This window comes from Rhinolophus hipposideros, assembly GCF_964194185.1.
Source record: "Rhinolophus hipposideros genome assembly, chromosome: 1".
Classification (NCBI taxonomy): Eukaryota; Metazoa; Chordata; class Mammalia; order Chiroptera; family Rhinolophidae; genus Rhinolophus; species Rhinolophus hipposideros.
The window spans coordinates 53,313,555-53,330,969 of NC_138047.1; the positions used below are offsets into that span (position 1 = coordinate 53,313,555).

Below are 17,415 nucleotides of genomic sequence, written 5' to 3' on the forward strand. Positions count from 1 at the left end.
AAATCAAGGCACAAGCTTGCCTATGTCACATAGCGAGGAAGTAGCAAAGTCAGAATTAGAACCCAGACAATCTGAGTACAGAGCTACAGCTGTCAACTACTGCACTAGTTTATTTTTCCAATGATGCCTGCAAAGGTGCTGTATGGAGGACAACAGATTGTAGGAGAAGTTTTTCTTCTACCCAGAATGTATGTATTCTTACTGTTTCTTTCATCAGTCTTCTTCCCCTCTTTTACTACATTTTGAAAATTGGTATTTCCCATAGATCTGATCTTGGCCTTGTCCTTTCTTATTTTACACATATAATTAGAACTGGATAGCCATCCAGCAAGTATTCACTCTCCGGTTCCATAGCCTAGATTAGTTGCTGGGCCATGAACTACATTTCCTGTCCATCTTGCTACTAGATGGGACCACCTACCTGACTGAATTCTGGTTAGAAGTGATTTATGCCATTTCTAAGCCTGGTCCATAAAAATCTCCTGGTTGAAAAACTTCCCATCTGAAGGCAACGTGAGAAGCCACAGGTTGAAAATGACAGAGGCTCTGTCAGCCTGCTTCCTAGAACTACTGCCTAGAGGCACTACTCCTCCCTTCTCAATAGGACTTTGCTAAGAAAGAAATAACCCTGGTTCTATTAAGCCACTGAGGGGTGCTAGTTACTTAACTAGCACACACTCTTATCAATCTCAACCTGACCCCAGAATATAGCTTCAATTTACCACTCAGATCTATATCTTCAGCCTATTCTTCTTTCAGGAGTCCTTAAGCTACAGTATCAACTACTGAGAAGAGATCTCCATGAAGATGTCTAATAGATGCCTTAAATCATCTTAACTCTATATTCCAACATTGAACTCGTTGGTTTCCTTTTTAACCATCCTCTTCAAACATGCTCTTTTCTCCTGAATGCCAATTTCAGTAAATTGTGCTACCATCAACCCACTGTCATATGTCATTCTAGATCCTTTGTCCTTATCTCACTCCCTGACTCCAATCTAATTACTGTTTTTTAAAATCTTGTCAATTCTACCTTTCAATAGCTCTTAAGTATACTCACTTAGTTCAAGCCTCCTCATTTTTGAATTAAATTTTCTCAATAACCTCCAAATATTCTATATGTCATTTCAAAAATATGATGTCCTCTCACCTCTAAGATTCTTTAATATAAACATGAATAATTCTAGTCTGCTCTTCCTCTTCATTTGTTTCCAACTAACTTCTTTGTTCTTCCAGACTCAAAATTTTCAAGATCTTTGCTCTGACCTCCATCTGGTTTGTATTGCAAAACACTCTTTTTTCTTCCAAAGCATCATGAACTTCTCTTTCAACTTCTATTATAATGCATTATTATTATTGTTTAATTATTTGACTCTCCAACTAGATTGTGAGTTCCTTAAGTATAGAGACTAATTTCTTTATACACACACACACAATTATTTGTGTGCATGAACACATATTTATGTATAAGTAAACATGTTAAATATGTAAGGATAATAGTAATGTTATAGTAATATAATCGTAATGTATATAGTAAATGACAGAAACAAATGTTTCCTAACTGGGATCCTAAAATAATAATAGCAATAGCAAGACAATAAAACTATTTGTATTTTGTTGGGTTAAACATGAAAACAATAAGATGATCTGTCTCCCTTTAAAGTTCTTTAAGAGATGTTAAAAGTATTTGTGACATTTGAGTAAGTAAGGTCAAAAAGAGAAGCTTTTCTTATTAGAATGAATCACTAGAAATGATGTTTTTGGGCTCTCAGTTTGCCAAGGATAAAGCAATATAAGAAGCAAAGTTTTTCTGGTTTTCTACTAATAACAATACAAATAAATAAGTTCAGAATGAAGTCATCAAAATAACTGTTCCCTTTTATGTTTTATAGAGTCAGCTTATGAACTATATCTGCTCTAAACAGGCTATCCTATCCAGCAAGATCATTCCATGCTGTGCACTGCCGGTGCCATTCCGAGGAGAATGCATTATTAATTCAGAAAATGATGATAAACCTGATCTTTCATCCCTGTCACTCAGCAGGTTTACAGAAGGTCAATTTGTATGCAAACAATTCACTGACAAGCAAGACGATTTCCTACAAGAGTAATACAGATTTTTGTAAAATCTTAATGATGGAATATTATGATTATGAATTCTTTGGAATATTATATTGGGCTGTAAACTTAAATGATGATAGAGGTTAGCCAATGATGCAAATGAGTGATGGAATGGGAATTGTGACCAAAAAGAGATGTTTTGTGGAGTCCATTATTGGCAGCTTCTATATAGCTCCAGCCACTTGTTACCATATTGGAATGCAATCTTCGGGTGATTGAGTCTATTGCATTTTGAAAAAAGCTGGAAGTCTTTTGACTTTTAAATGTTGACAACTAACACAGGAATCTTTAAAAATGCAATTGAGATCAAATGTTGGAAAGCTTTACTCTAAGAGACTTAGAGTCATCTCTAAAAGCTTCAGATTGGTATACCTGGTCAACTCTTCTGTTCTAATTAATTTAATACCTACTATCAAAGCCATGGGGTAGCATTTAAAGATTAGAAAGACAGAGTATTGATATCTCTGTTGTCCATTCAGAAGTGCATATTAATTTGTGCATAAGACAAACTGAGTTTAATATGTAATGTTAAGATGATATTGCTGTGTGATTGAAATATTTCCAAAGTCACTTTGTGAAGCATTATTTGGAGCAACTACATTCTAACAAAGCATAAGATTTGAGTCTTTTTAAAATTTTTTTATTTAAAGTTCTTTATAGAATGAGTGTAGCTATATTTCTGAAATTTCATTTGATACTGGCTTATAAAAGTAAATGTCACTTTCTGTGCCCACTTATTCCTAAACATGCATTTGATACTGAAAAAGTTGATAGGCACAACTTCCTAGTGAAAATCACATTAGACTGAGTTGGGAGAGCTGAGTTCTAGTCTAGCTTTGTCATATATAAGCTTTGGAATGTGTCATGCCACTTAATTTCCCTAGGCTTTTGTGTTTCAACTGTAAACTGAGGTGGTTGGCTAGGATCACTCCTAAAATGCCTCCCATGATTGTATGTTTCCTTTCAAAATATTCTAGAGTCCAGATTTTTCATTCTTGTACCCCAGAAAAATTGCAGATTGTGCATGGTCTATTCATGGAAAAGAGGGGAATATGGTGATTTAATACCTAGCTAGCACTTAGTTTCAAAAAAGTTGTAATACTTATAAAATCTAGCCTCAAAGATCATTGAGAAACATGTAATCTCACGCAAACACTTGAAATTAATTTCTAGAGAAGTAAGTGGCGATCCAGAGCCGGGAACTATCAGCTAATCAACATATTTTAGGTTCAAGTTATGGAGCTGCCACTCACTACTGTGTGAATTTGGAAGCATCACGTAATTTTATTGATTTGGGGTCCTTATGTCAAAATATAGTTAATAAAACCTCCCTGCCAGCCCCCCAAGGTTTCCAAATGTCTTAAGGTCAGTTAAAATATTGAAGAAATTTCATAATTATAATTGGCTTTTCAAAGAAAACTCTTTAAATTTTACTGTTTGCTTTCTAATATGTTTCATATTACTACAGGTTTCTTTATGAATATTCAAGAAGACTTCCAGAGCTGCCACTTCTAGTGATTTTAAGAGTGGTTACAGTATATCAAAATTTATTGGGAAAATGCTGTAAATTAGAAGATCCTCTGGAATGCTATAGCCATGGGGTAAATGCCTTTTTATTTTTTAACCTGTTATACAGAAGTGATTAGAAACATATGAAAAATTACAGTGCTATTAGTGCCATACTTTAGTGAGATGATTATGCATGTTCTTGCTAATTGCAAGCACTGCACAACAAATATAATTTCCATCTAAAACGAAGACCACAGGTCATACTGTAGCAAGTCTTTCTGCAAGTTACTGTCTAATAGATTCTGTGCTTCATGGAAAATTGTCTGTGTATCTCCTCTTTAAAGTGAAAGTCTGCTTGGCCCAATAGCAGGTAGCATGAAAGCACAGCATATTAGGGGAATGTCAACTATTTCCGCCAAGCAGTCCTGGAAACTGTCCCTATTTCAGGCCAGAAATCGTATTGTTTACAGGCATCAGCTCCCGTTATACATTTGACATGAAAAAAGCAGGTGACCTTACAAATTTGACCAGATCATCCATTATTTAGGGATTACCAGGAGCCAGGTGGTTCTGGCTTTTGTTATTCTAAACAATGATTTGCATATTTACAGGCGGAGAAGAGGGGTGGGAGTGGAGGATGAAGACATCTCTTGTCCTGTCTGGACTCCAGTATCTTGGTGTTCCCAGAGAGAAGGATAAATGAAGGTGATTCAGTCTCTTGTAGGTTAGCACGCTTTAATAGCATCACCAGCAGACCTCCACAACAATCATTATGTTAATAGTAACACATACAGGCGCATGGATATTTGGAGTCAACAAAGCAACTTTGCAACCGGTATCCTGTTTGATCCTCATAACAGCCTGGTGACATAGGTAATGCCAGAATTACTAACAACATTTTATAGGTGGGAGTAATGATTTTTCAGGAGGTTCAATGTCACACAGACAGTAAAGACAAAGGTAACGGTTAAATCCAGGCAAATAGTTTGCAAGTCTGGTAAAATTTTTACTATAACAAATATTGTTATTAGGATCTGATGGATTGGATTTGGTGATCCTACCAAACAGCTAAGCCTGCAAGGTCACTTGTATCTTTCCACTGGAATTTATTTGTGTGGTTCAAGAACTCTGAATTTGCAGTTAGAACTAAGAATTCCATTTGATTCATTTCAATGTGTATTTCTGTAGCTTTACTATATTCAAGGCTGGTACATGTTTTCTTTAAACTATGACTTCTTAATACTGTCGACTGGCCAAATAATCCTCCAGGTAATCCACCAAAAGAAAACGGTTTATTCCAGGAAGAAAAAGAACCAAGGAGAGAATGCACACCCACCAGCCAGTCTTGCCCACCGGCCACCCATGTGGGAAGAAGGGAGGAACACACCATGGCTCCTCCCTTTATTTGCATCCTTCCCCAGGAAGTTACCATAGAGTTCAACAGGAAGTCAAGACTAGAGAGTTAACAAGGGGCCCAGCTCCACCCATAGTCCTCCCAGCTCTATGGTTAAGTGTCTTAAGATGGCAGTTTACTTTCAACAATACATATCTGTATTTCTATATCTATATCTTTATCTCTATATTTGCTGGTTATTTGTAAGGCTATATTATCACAACTCATAAACACACACACATACACACACACACACACACAGACCAATCAAATTTAGGTCTATAAACTACCTTTAATGATCTATTTTTGGCTTGATGAATGATTTGCCTGAGGCTTGTAAAATATACCATTTAATCACAAATGAGTTTTTATCACAGGAAGCCGAATATCAATGTCACTGTTCCACTTTTTTCTCCACAAAGTACATAGCCATTCCTGTTTTAGCAAAGTGTGTTTTTCAAGATTTGTTAACTCAGTAAGTAAATAAAGCCCTGAGTTTAGGAAAACAGTTACATTTAATGATTACAGAAGATGGTTTTGCAATCTTACCTCAAGATGTATTGTTGCAATGATAAACACTGATTATTTTTATTTTTCAGAAAGAGATGTTTCAAAGAGTGGTTCTTGAAAGCCATGAACGTGTTAAAAATTATTGTGGTTTACATGAAAAATTAGGAGATAATAACTTCCACGACAGGTATGTTTGTAAGATATTGTCCAGATTTATACTTGTTTAGTGAGTTTTTGTTAACTCCTGGTGCTGGAATTTACTAAAGAGTCTCCATCCAACCTTAAAAGTCTCCGAGGTCAAGGTAAAAGCCAGTTCTGAATTAACCTAGCTATCTTTGTCTAGATAAGATAGTGTCCACATAACTTTAGGTGTTTTTACACTGCTTTCCAGACCAGTTTCCAGATTTTAGTTAATGCCCAGAGGTTAGAGAGCCAACCAGCCTCTGGCTGCCTTATTGCAATCACACAGGGGCTCACTCCCTCACACGTAGACATTTAGTTTGGGGCTTTGCGTGCAATTTTGAGTCAAAACTGCAACAGAGAGCTAATGTGGGGTTCTTTTGTCTGTTTTAAATCAGGTCCACATAGCAAATTTTGTATTTTTACCACCAAGAATAGTGATGTACCCCTTACCTTAGTTACCTTAGTCATTTGCCAGAGGAAACACACACAACTCCTTGTGTGTAGAGAGACTGACAAATCCCAATGTATTTCAAAGATTAATATATCAAAAAACAAAAGCCAATATTTAGGAATCTTTAGAATCATGCTATAATAGTCTATTTGGAAGCAGACTGTTAAGGAAAAATTCAGTTTAATATAATGTCCCCTATTATTGAGCTTAAATTGCATGTTCAGATTAATGGAACCAGAAAAAGAACTCTTGTTTCAGAGAGAATATTTGACTTATTACTTATCTTTTATGCTGTATTCAGCTGCTAATGTCTAGTTTAAATATTAGACCTGTGGTTCTCAAACTTCAGAATTACCTTGAGGACTTGTTAAAATACAGCCCCACCCCCAGAGTTTCTGGGATGGGCGAGAATTTGCACTTCTAACAAGTTCCCAGGGGTGCTGATACTGCTGGTCCAGGAATCACAATTTGAGAACCACTGGATTAGATTGACTGTTTCAGTAGCTGTTATAGCTAATTTCTTCCCCCATAAAATTCCTTTTTTTTTTTTTAAAGATTTTATTGGGAAAGGGGAACAGGACTTTATTGGGGAACAGTATGTACTTCCAGGACTTTTTTCCAAGTCAAGTTGTTGTCCTCTCAGTCTTAGTTGTGGAGGGCGCAGCTCAGCTCCAGGTCCAGTTGCCGTTGCTAGTTACAGGGGCCACAGCCCACCATCCTTTGCGGGAGTCAAACCGGCAACCTTGTGGTTGAGAGGACGCGCTCCAACCAACTGAGCCATCAGGAGCTCAGTGGCACCTCAGCTCAAGGTGCCGTGTTCAATCTTAGTTGCAGGGGGCAGAGCCCACCATCCCTTGTGGGACTTGAGGAACTGAACCGGCAACCTTGTGGTTGAAAGCCCACTGGCCCATCTGGGAATTGAACTGGCAGCCTTTGGAGTTAGGAGCATGGAGCTCTAACCGCCTGAGCCACCGGGCTGGCCCCATAAAATTCTTTTATGTAACATAAATGCAGGAATTGACTCTGGTTTTTATTTTAGTTGTTGTACTCAAATCCAGATCCGTAGAGTCTTTCTCCTTAAAATCTCTCTCCATATCCCTCAATTCCCACCACCACTCTTCTAGTTCACCATCTCTCACCTGGATTACAGGAATGGCTTTCAAACTGTTTCTTCCCTCACATTGCCTCTTGCCCACCTCCAGTTCATTCTTAATATATCAACCGTAATTATCTTAAAAACAATATAAATCTGATTTTGTAACTAAGCTTTCCACTCTCCAATCCTCAATCTCCTTCAATCAAGAAAACAGAATCACATTCAATGACTTCCCAAATACTCCCCTCTCACTTTCACTCCCCTCTAACTGGGTCATTTTTAGTTATTGTCAGCTTTCAGTTCACATGTCATTTCCTCTAGGAGGCCTGCCTGATTTCCCTGGGATTCAATCATTCTATGTGTACCTAAGGCACTTCTGTAATCCTCTCCCTCTGCCAAGAGTACTTGTCTATCTCCCCCACATGGGTGTGAGCCCCATGAGAGTAGGGACTGTTTCCTGACCATTGTTGTAGACTCTAATCCTACACATTGTAGACAACCAATAAAAGCTTTAATGGCCTATGCATATATTTATTTAGGAAGCTGTTTACTCGAGTCTGATTTTGTAGCCATCCGAATTAGCTATCATAGTTAAACTTGATAAATAGAAAAAGATGGATAAGGGTGAAGCAAATTTTTTATAGGTTATTTTTACCTGAAGACAATAATTTCTAAAGTCTTCAGAGTCTGACAAAACCAAGTTATTAAAATTGTATATTTAAAGATAAATTATTAACATAAACAAATTGAAAACTGTTATGAATATTCACCTGTCTCTATACTGTATAGGAAAGAGATTGATATTTTTCCAAATGTCCCCAGTTGAAAGCAAAAGAAAATCTACATAGCTGAATCTTTCCAGTAAGCAGAAACAGAAAAAGTAATAGGATTTTACTAAATACTAGTGTAAGTAGGGTCACAGTATTAATCTTCCACATACATAAGGTCACATGAGAACAAAAGAGAAAACACCGAAAGTTGCATTGTTGGTGTTTTTTTGAAGAACCCTTCTCTAGGCAACATAATTAACATCGCAATGTGTTATTTTGGAAGAGAATGCCAGGTATATTGAATAAGTCGTTAGGCTATTGGAAGAAGGACTGAAAGGATAGAATTAAACTCAGTTTAATGCCTTGTTCATCCTAAACCCCAGACAATGTCAGATATTGAGGATACCTCTGTAGAAGTCTTCATTTTAGGCACATAATCATTTCCAGGAGTAAGAGGAAATTATTCTTTCAGGCTCATGGTCCTTTATACTAAAAAAGCCCCACAGCTATCTGCTCAAGAGTTGATTATGTTCACGAAGAACATGGCAGCTGCTGCCACCAGATGTTGCCCTCTGAGTCATGAGCAACAGTTTCTCTGCATGGAGGATACGGTGAGCACATCTGTGACTTCATGTTTGCCTGTTCTTGAAGTTCTAATCTCTGATCCCCAGCAATCAATCTCCTGTCACCGGACACATCTCTGAACTGTCAATGGAGCCTAATAATTTTGTCCCTGAGAGAAATTCTTTAGGTCAGCTCAGGCCAATTGTCTTTGATTAGCAACAGAAGTAAGTAAGCCTCTGACCTAACCCTGGGAGTGTCAGATTCAACAGGCCTTTGCCTAGATCATGTCTATTTCTTGGATTTTCAAGTCAACAAAAGTGATTTTGCCAACAACTTAAAGATAATGCTGACTTTAGACTAACTCATCCTAATCAAATGTATAGGAAAAATACCCAGTCTTCCTCCTGTGTTTCTCCTTTACTCTCACAATACTACCACACTCACACTTCTGACACCAGATGTGGGGGAATTTCCCCCACACCAAGCAATTCTCTGCGACGCCAGCTGAGTGTCCTACAATTTTACTCAGTCCTGACACTATCTACCTGGAGATAGTATCAGATCCCAGAGGTTAAGGGCTCATGACAGTTCTACATGACTTCTCCCACTCCCTTCAGATGACAATTGCAAGTCCAGGTTGTTACTTGTGCTTCTGACAATTGGCTATACATCAGACGTTCCCACGACCCCCTTCTAGGGTTTGATTAATTTGCTAGAGTGACTCATAGAACTCAGGGAAACACTTACTTATGTTTACCAGTTTATTAAAGGATATGATAAAGGATAGAGATGAACGACCAGATGAAGAGATACATGAAGTGAGGTCTGAGTGGGTCCTGAGTGCAGGAGATCCTGTGGCTGTGGATTTGGAGTACATCACCATCACCCACCCCCATCCCCACAGTACGTGGATGTGTTCACCAAACTGAAAGCTCTCCAAATACCGTACTTTTGGGATCTTTGGGAGGCTGCTTTATGTAGATATGATCGATTATTAACTCCATTTTTGGTCACTCTCCCCTCTCTGGAGAATGAGGGGTAAGGCTGAGAATTCCAAGCTTCTAATCACGTTGGTCTTTTTGGTGACCAGCCCCAATCAAGGAGCTCACCCAGAGTCACCTTATTAGAAAAAAAGATGCTCTTACTGCTCTTATCAAAACAGGGGTTTCAGAAGCCCTGTGTCAAGAACTGGGATCAAAGGCCAAATATTTATATTTTCTGTCATCTTACATCAAACTCACAAGTATGAAATTTATAAGATAGAACACCAGTATATTCATTTACAATGAACAATGTTTTTCCAATGGCAGGCATAATTGGGCCTAATAGCTATGCTACACTTATTCCTGAATCAAAATGTTAATACTTGGGAAGTTGAATTAAAATATGGGTATTAAAAAATTTCAGATTAAAAAATTTTATTATCTAGCCCTGCCTTCCTTTTATTTTATTATAAATTTTTATTATATAGTCATGCCTTCCTTGGAGAAGTCTTTCAATAAGACTTATATTTTCCTAAAGCCTTATTTTTAGGTGATCCATTTCTTCAAGATGGATAAAGTCATACAGTAAATGATGATGCCTACTGGCTCCAATTACTTCATTCCCAAATACATAAGTGACGGCAAATTTGGGTGTCCATTACCCTCAGAGAGTCATACAGGCAGGCTTGTAGGCAGCATTAGGATAAGTATCAGACACACTGGGAGCAAGGCAAAGTGACAGTTCTAGAAAAGAACAAGAAAATGAAGGTGTTAGCTGAAATAGGATCTAAAAAATTTTTCCATCATTCATTTATTCATTTTTTCTTCATTTAGCACTCCAATCATCTTTCTTACAGTTGAGTCAAATTAGCAGTACTGTTGACTTGAGGCTTTATTTTAATTTAATGGAGTGTAAGACTGCACCTAACACTCTTGCTTTTTCCCGAACAGTGAAACCCAAATTGAACTAGCAGAAATTAGAATTTGAGAATACGTAAATATAGCCTTATTTTCTATGGGTAAGTAAATAACGACCACAAACTTTATGACTCTTATTTTAATTTTCTCCTGGGAAAGGCTAAGCTAATTCTTGGAGATTTATGCAGAAGACATGAATCGGAGCCTATCAATGTCAGTGTGGGTCACTGTTGTGATGACTCCTATGCCTTCAGGAAGCCGTGCTTTGATGATCTGCAAGTCGATGGAACTTACATTTCTCCACCTTTATCCTGTGACCAAATTATCAGCCTTAAAGAGGGCTTGTGCAAAGCTCAGGAGGAGGAATTCCAAACTGAAAAGCAAAAGTAAGGATCTCTGCTTAATTTGTTCTTTTCTGCTAACAAAGGAGTAGGTATAGAGAACTGTACAGTGGGTGCAGATATAAGTACTGCATAATGAGTGCAGTGGTGAAATGTTACGTTGGAGGTCAAGTAAAATTGAGAATATTATGCAATTTTGCAGTTGTGGCTAACATGGTTGCTACCTCCAGCTTGATCAGTTAATGAGAATGAAGTCCATTGGTCAGAAAATATTGACAGAGAAGTACATTCATGTAGTTTTCCTAAGATGTGAACTTTGGAACATTTGTTTTATAAGAGGGTCTCATACAAATAGGGTTCCATGATCAAATAAGTTTGGAAATACTGTATTTCCTTGCTCTTCTTAGAAATTCAGACCTTCCATTAACAATGGAAGCCAGAGAAGTCTTGCAATAATCTGTTTAGCTTGTTCTAATTTAGCATCATTTGGGCCATAGAAACTACTAAAATTATGCAGGACTAGTATGCTGGGAAAGTGTTTCGGAACATTCCATTGGAGTGATGTGTATCACCTCATAGTATGTCATTACTTTTGCTACTACTTTTACTAATGTTACTAGGAGTGACTGTTTTCTCTGTTTAGAACAGGTTTGGGGTGATTGGTAGTGGGTGGCTGCTGGTTGATAATGTAATGCCTGTGAATTCAACTCCTTGAATCCTTGATTCCCTTCTCCTCTCACTCACCCACATCCTATAATACAGTGTCTTGCACCAGATGAGTCTTTATAGTAACGTCTCAGAATACAGAAAAACAGGATATCACTAAAAACTCACAATACGGAAATAAATATTTAAATGCCATTTATATATTTTCTAAAACATATAATATCAAAGAATACTGAAAATGGAAGGAAGCTTAGATATTAATCAATAACCCCACCCCGAAGTTGAGGAAATCCTTCTAAAACACATGTACAGTTCCTCCATGAATATTTCCAGTAATGGAAAGACCATTTGCTTAAAGCAGCCTATTTATCTCCAGATACACTTAACTAAAAAGCTTATCTTTTTTATTAAGTAGAAATCTGTTTCCTTGTCACTTCCAACCAAATTTCTACTTCTGGAGCTACAGAAAGAAATAATTTGTTTACAGATATTCTGTGTTGATGATTAAGGATAGATCCCTATTATTTCACTGCTAACTGAGAATGAGGTTGGGTTGTTATATTCTTACTTTGCAGATGGATCTCCAAGGGAAACGCATGTGTGTGTGTGTGAACACATTATATACATGATATGTATCATGCATATGAAAACATTTGTAAACTAAAAAAAAATATGGATATAAGTTATTACTTTACAAAGTGCTATTCTGATTTGGTTGCTCTTACTGGCACTGAAGGTTATTGATCAGAAATATTGCCAGAAGAACATAGTCATTTTATATTTGATCAGGGTTTCCCAATGTGTGTTCTATGTAAAAAGGGTTTCTGGATAAAGTCAGCAATAGAATTCAGCCCAGTGGTCTTTTCCAACCTTGCTTTTCCAGCATCGATTAAAATATGTAGTCATTCCATTATGCTATCCCTCCTCTTGCCCTCCTGCTATTGCAGCTCATTGGCAAATCTCTTCCCTCGTCCATTTCTCACATGATATTTTAGTTAGTTTTTGCTGTATAACAAATCACGCTAAAATGTGGTGGTTCAACACAGAATCAGTTATTATTGCTCAAGTATCTGTGGGCTGATTGGATGAGTCTGTTGACCTGGGCCAGCCTCAACCATTCTCAGTGGGGCTTGCTTAAGAGTCTCTGCTCAACTGCTAAATGCTCAACAGCTAAGACAGCTGGCAGAAGGCTTTCCGTGGCTAGGATGGCTTGTCTCTGATGCATGTGGCTTTCTGTCCTCCAGCAAGCTAATCCAGGCTTCTTCATGTAGTAGCTGGGGAAAGGCAGAAAGTGTGCAGGCCTTTTGAGGCCCAGGTTTGGAACAAAGCAATGCCAGCTTTGCTGGAAGGCAGGTCATATGCACAGGCCATATTAAACAGGTGTGGGAACAGACTTCACTTCTTGATAGGAAGAGTTGGAAACTCACAATGTAAAGGACATGGGTACAGAAAAAGATAGCCAATTAGGCCCATTAAAAAAAAACTCTGTCACATGTGGATTATTAATGTAGTTATTGAAATTACAGAAAATGATGAATGTCAAGATAATAGTGGAATGTACAGCAATTAACTGGTTCTGAAGTCATCCAAAATGAGGGGCATGACAAAACTTTGTACAGCAGAAATAAACAGGGATGGGGGATGTTCGAGGTTGGTGACATACACTGCAAAGGAGTTATGATTTTTAAAAGAGGATGAAGGAGAAATATGTTGGAAGCAGTAAGAGAACTAGGTGCTAAGGTAAGTAGAATTCAAGCAAAATTAGCTTCCTCTTGAGAGATCTTAGAGGAAGCTGTGTCCTCTGGGAAGCCTCATGTTTTCATAGAGAACAAGAAAGAGAAGTTCCAAAAAGAAGCTGTGGATAAAGGAAAATTTTCTGATGAGAAAGTCTCAAGACACAAAGCAGACAGAGGATAAGTTAGGGAGAGCAAGGAGGCAGGAGATGGTTCAGATTAGGGATGTAGAAACATCAGTATGATGGCAGATGATCTGGGAGATTTAGCTTTCTGAAGTGACTGAGGTGACTGAGGCATGACGAGCTCAGCCTTGGAACTACCACCTGCAGCACACACAACGTTAGGGCAGCTGGTCCTGCCCTTAGCTCCTGAGAGCTGACAAGTGGCTGGCATTTCTCCCAACTTTCCCTATCCCACATCACACTGACGGATTGAATGAAACCCTTATTATCAGGTCTTAGAAAAGAAGCTACTTGTTTGCTGCTGCAAAGAAATGTCCTTCTTAGTGACATCGACCATCTATTTCACCCCCACCCCACTCAGCTAGAGCCAAGTTACTCCCATGGTCTAGGCATTCTCCCTGGGAATGAATTCTGCTGATGATGGACGTGATGTTTCGAGGCCCCATTTGGAGTCGACAAATGGTGACTGTTTTAGGAAAAGCCAAAGGGTGAAATTCCAGTGTCTCTGAATCAGCAGGATGCATTGAAAGCACTTCCACCTTTGACAGTGGGGCAGTTCCCTTAGAGTGCCCACCATGTTTCCTGCCCTCCTACAGGCCCCTGACCCTGTCCTCAGGAAAAGCAGGCCCTAGTTTTCCCTGTTCCTTCTCTCTCAAGAACATTAGAAGTGGTACCTCATTTCTAATTACCTTATTTACTCTAAGAGTTGCTCTTGCAATGTCTAAATATTATTAGTCTGACAATATCATCTTGCCAAGTGAAACAAAGTATTTGTTGCTTTGGGGATGAACACATTCTTGTGGCCAGCAAACACAAGGTTGTTACTGGTTCTGCTTTATCAGTCCTTGCATTCTTATAAGCCAGCTGATCCTTGAAGTCCTTTCTTCATTTCCCCAGCTGAGGTGAGCTGCTCATAAACTAGACTTCAAAACTTTCCAATAAGCACCCGAAGAACACTGTAGCAGCATTTAGTTAGTCATTCTTCCTTTAGCCCAGGCTTGATGTGAGAACATGAAGAGAAAGAAGTCTATTTTTATTTCTAGAGTGCAGGCTCAGCTTTTTCTTGAAGAAGTTCTCTGGGCATACATAGGTACCACTTTCTACATGTCATCTCACCAAATTCTTGTCACAAATTTATGAGGTATGTAATATTATTACCGCATTTTAATTATGAGGAAACTGAATCTGTGAAGGGAAGAAGACCTAGTATGAGATCACGCGACAGGTAGCTAGGTAGTTGAGCTGGAATTTGCACCCAAGCAGTCTGGGTCAAAAAGCATAAACTTAACTGCCAACATCGAGCTGTTAGTGTGCCCTAATTGAGGGGTTATAATACTGTTATAATTTCTAAAACATGGAGCTCTTCATATAAGGGTGAAATAATAATAAGTGTGAAATATAAGTGTGAAATATAATTGAGGGGTTATAATACTGTTATAATTTCTAAAACATGGAGCTCTTCATATAAGGGTAAAATATAAGGGTGAAATAATAATAAGTGTGAAATATTAGGAATCATCCCTGTTCCAGTGAATTAATTGTGTTCTCTGATAGAGAAAAGAGTAGCATAGAGAGAGTTAATTGAGGATTTCTGGAATATTCTGAGAGGATCCATATTGGGAGTGAAAGGCCAGGTGGAAAAAAACTCTCCAATTTCCTGGAATAGTGGCAAGGGCTCCCTCCATGGCTTTCACTCTTATATAATTCTGGCTGACACCACCACAACAAAAATACACACACACACACACACACACACACACGCATACACAAACAAAACAAAACAAACAAAACCAAAAACAAAATCAAGTGAAGGGATTAGGATTCCTGCAGAGGAAAAACAAAATTCAGCAGGATAATAAAGGGAAGGTAGAAGTTAACGTCTCCGAATAGAACAGAGAAAATAAAAAAGGACATAGAAGTTCAAAGTAAAAGAATTTCAAATCCAATTAAGAAAATAAAAATAAATATTGAGTTGAAATGTTAAAATTTAAGACAGCATGTAAAGACTAAAATGTATTTTAAATAAAATGGTGGATAAATTTAATGAAAGTAAAAGTTAATATCATAGAAGTGAAAAACCAAAAAGAATTTGATAGCATTGAAAATTAAAATAAAATTTAAGATTTAAAAATGTAAAATTAAAACAATAGAAAGGATTAGGGGAATATTTTTAAATAAAAGCAGTTCAGTGGTAGGCTGAGAGATCAGAGTGGGGGAGGGAGGAGGGAGAAGGAGAGGTAAAGCAACCGCAAGCAGATGACAAGCAGATGACATAGTTATGGGGAGGGGGTGTCCAGCTTCCAAGTGGCACAGAGTCCCCAGTTGTGGAAATGGCAGCCTTTACATCTGGAGTGCCAAGGAGAACTAACATGACATCCTGATACTCCTGCTCTGAATCTCCTTCCCAGACATTTTGCCTTCTCATAATGGGAGATTTCTTCTCCTTCTCCTTCTCCTTCTCCTTCTCCTTCTCCTTCTCCTTCTCCTTCTCCTTCTCCTTCTCCTTCTCCTTCTCCTTCTCCTTCTCCTTCTCCTTCTCCTTCTCCTTCTCCTTCTCCTTCTCCTTCTCCTTCTCCTTCTCCTTCTCCTTCTCCTTCTCCTTCCGCTTCCCCTTCTTTCCCTTTCCCTTTCCCCTTCCCCTTCCTCTTCTTCCTCCTCCTCTCCTCCTCTTCCTCCTTCTCTTCTTTTTTTTCTCTCCTTGCCTATAGCAGTACAATGGGAGTGGTTTTCTTTGTTTAAATAAGCAGCTGCGGGCTGGTCTTCTGGAAACCTAACAGTTACACTCATCTTCCCTTTACTTGTTCCTCTGGGTAAGTGCATTCAGAAACCAGTTGACTCAGCAGGGGAAAAAAGAAAAGCAGAGTGGTTCAGTGTGTGGAGGCATAGGGTGAGAGAAGGGAGATAACTTTTCTGGGATGAGACTAGAGGGGTTGAGAAAGACCAAACCATGAAGGCATTTGGAATCCCACAGCTTGTAAGTGAGCAAAGAGAAGTAGTGTATGTATAGGTTTCCCTGTAATTGTTGAATCTACAACTCAGATCCTCAGGGAAATTGTAAAGATGCTCATCAGTTATGTGCTGAATTAATACATGGATGAGTAGAAGAAAAGTTATAATGATGTACCATTTATTGTGGGAGTCATGGAGGAGGGAGACCATGGTTAGAAGCAATCAATAATTTGAAATGGAAGCAAGTTGTGCTGTTATTATTAGTATCATAATTCTTTATCTTTGCCACTATATATTGAGTGCCTTCAGTATACCAACCCTTGAATATATTATTTTTGGTTCTAAAAAAACCTTGCAATGTAAGTATTCAAATTTTCTTTATATAGATGAGGGTCAGAGAGGTTAAGTCTCTCACCTACCATCACACAAACGAGTGAGTGGAGGACCTAACTTGAACCAAAGTAAGTTTGACTTCAGATTGTGCCCTTTTAATGACATTAGAAGAAAAGAGAATTCCAGATTTTGCATGAATTAGCAGTAAACTCTGTCCTCTTCCTACACCAGCTTTGGCCCCTTGTGGTGCTGAATCCCTAAGCAAGACCATAGATGCTCCAAATGGGTGTTTGGAAACAGGATAATCTCACTGTGTAGGTACCAATGATGGTAGTTTCCGTAACCTGGGACTTTTGCTATTCAAGGTTATTATGGGATGGTAAGTGAATTTCAGCATCATGAGCAATATTGTTTCTGTAGTAAAATATATTCTGAGCCCAAATCCACCAAATTCCAATGAGAAATAGCCCGTGTTTCTCACTTTAAATAATTAATTTGTTAAAAACTGATAATTATTATTTGAAGATAGCATAAACTGATTTGACTATATAGCTAACCATATAGACTTGAATTATGCAGGGACACAAACAACTACAATGTTTTCTTTCAAGTGCAACCAAGTTTAGGTCTGATTAGAAGACTGAATAGGTACAGATGGATAGAAAAAATAATACTTGTACTATTCTATTTCTTTTAAAATATTGTTTTAT

At 38.1% G+C, this 17,415-nt stretch overlaps 1 protein-coding gene across 1 annotated transcript in view; it reads left to right on the top strand.

The window, feature by feature from the left end:
• LOC308496881 (alpha-fetoprotein-like) overlaps nucleotides 1-17,415 on the top strand; it is a gene marked incomplete at both ends in the record, with an annotated part of 35,687 nt that overhangs the window by 11,814 nt on the left and 6,458 nt on the right. Inside the window, 5 exons of the mRNA XM_081046665.1 lie at nucleotides 1,893-2,107; nucleotides 3,590-3,722; nucleotides 5,623-5,720; nucleotides 8,506-8,644; nucleotides 10,658-10,884. Coding sequence (XP_080902791.1) covers nucleotides 1,893-2,107; nucleotides 3,590-3,722; nucleotides 5,623-5,720; nucleotides 8,506-8,644; nucleotides 10,658-10,884 — 812 coding nt within the window. The remainder of the gene's footprint in view (nucleotides 1-1,892; nucleotides 2,108-3,589; nucleotides 3,723-5,622; nucleotides 5,721-8,505; nucleotides 8,645-10,657; nucleotides 10,885-17,415) is intronic.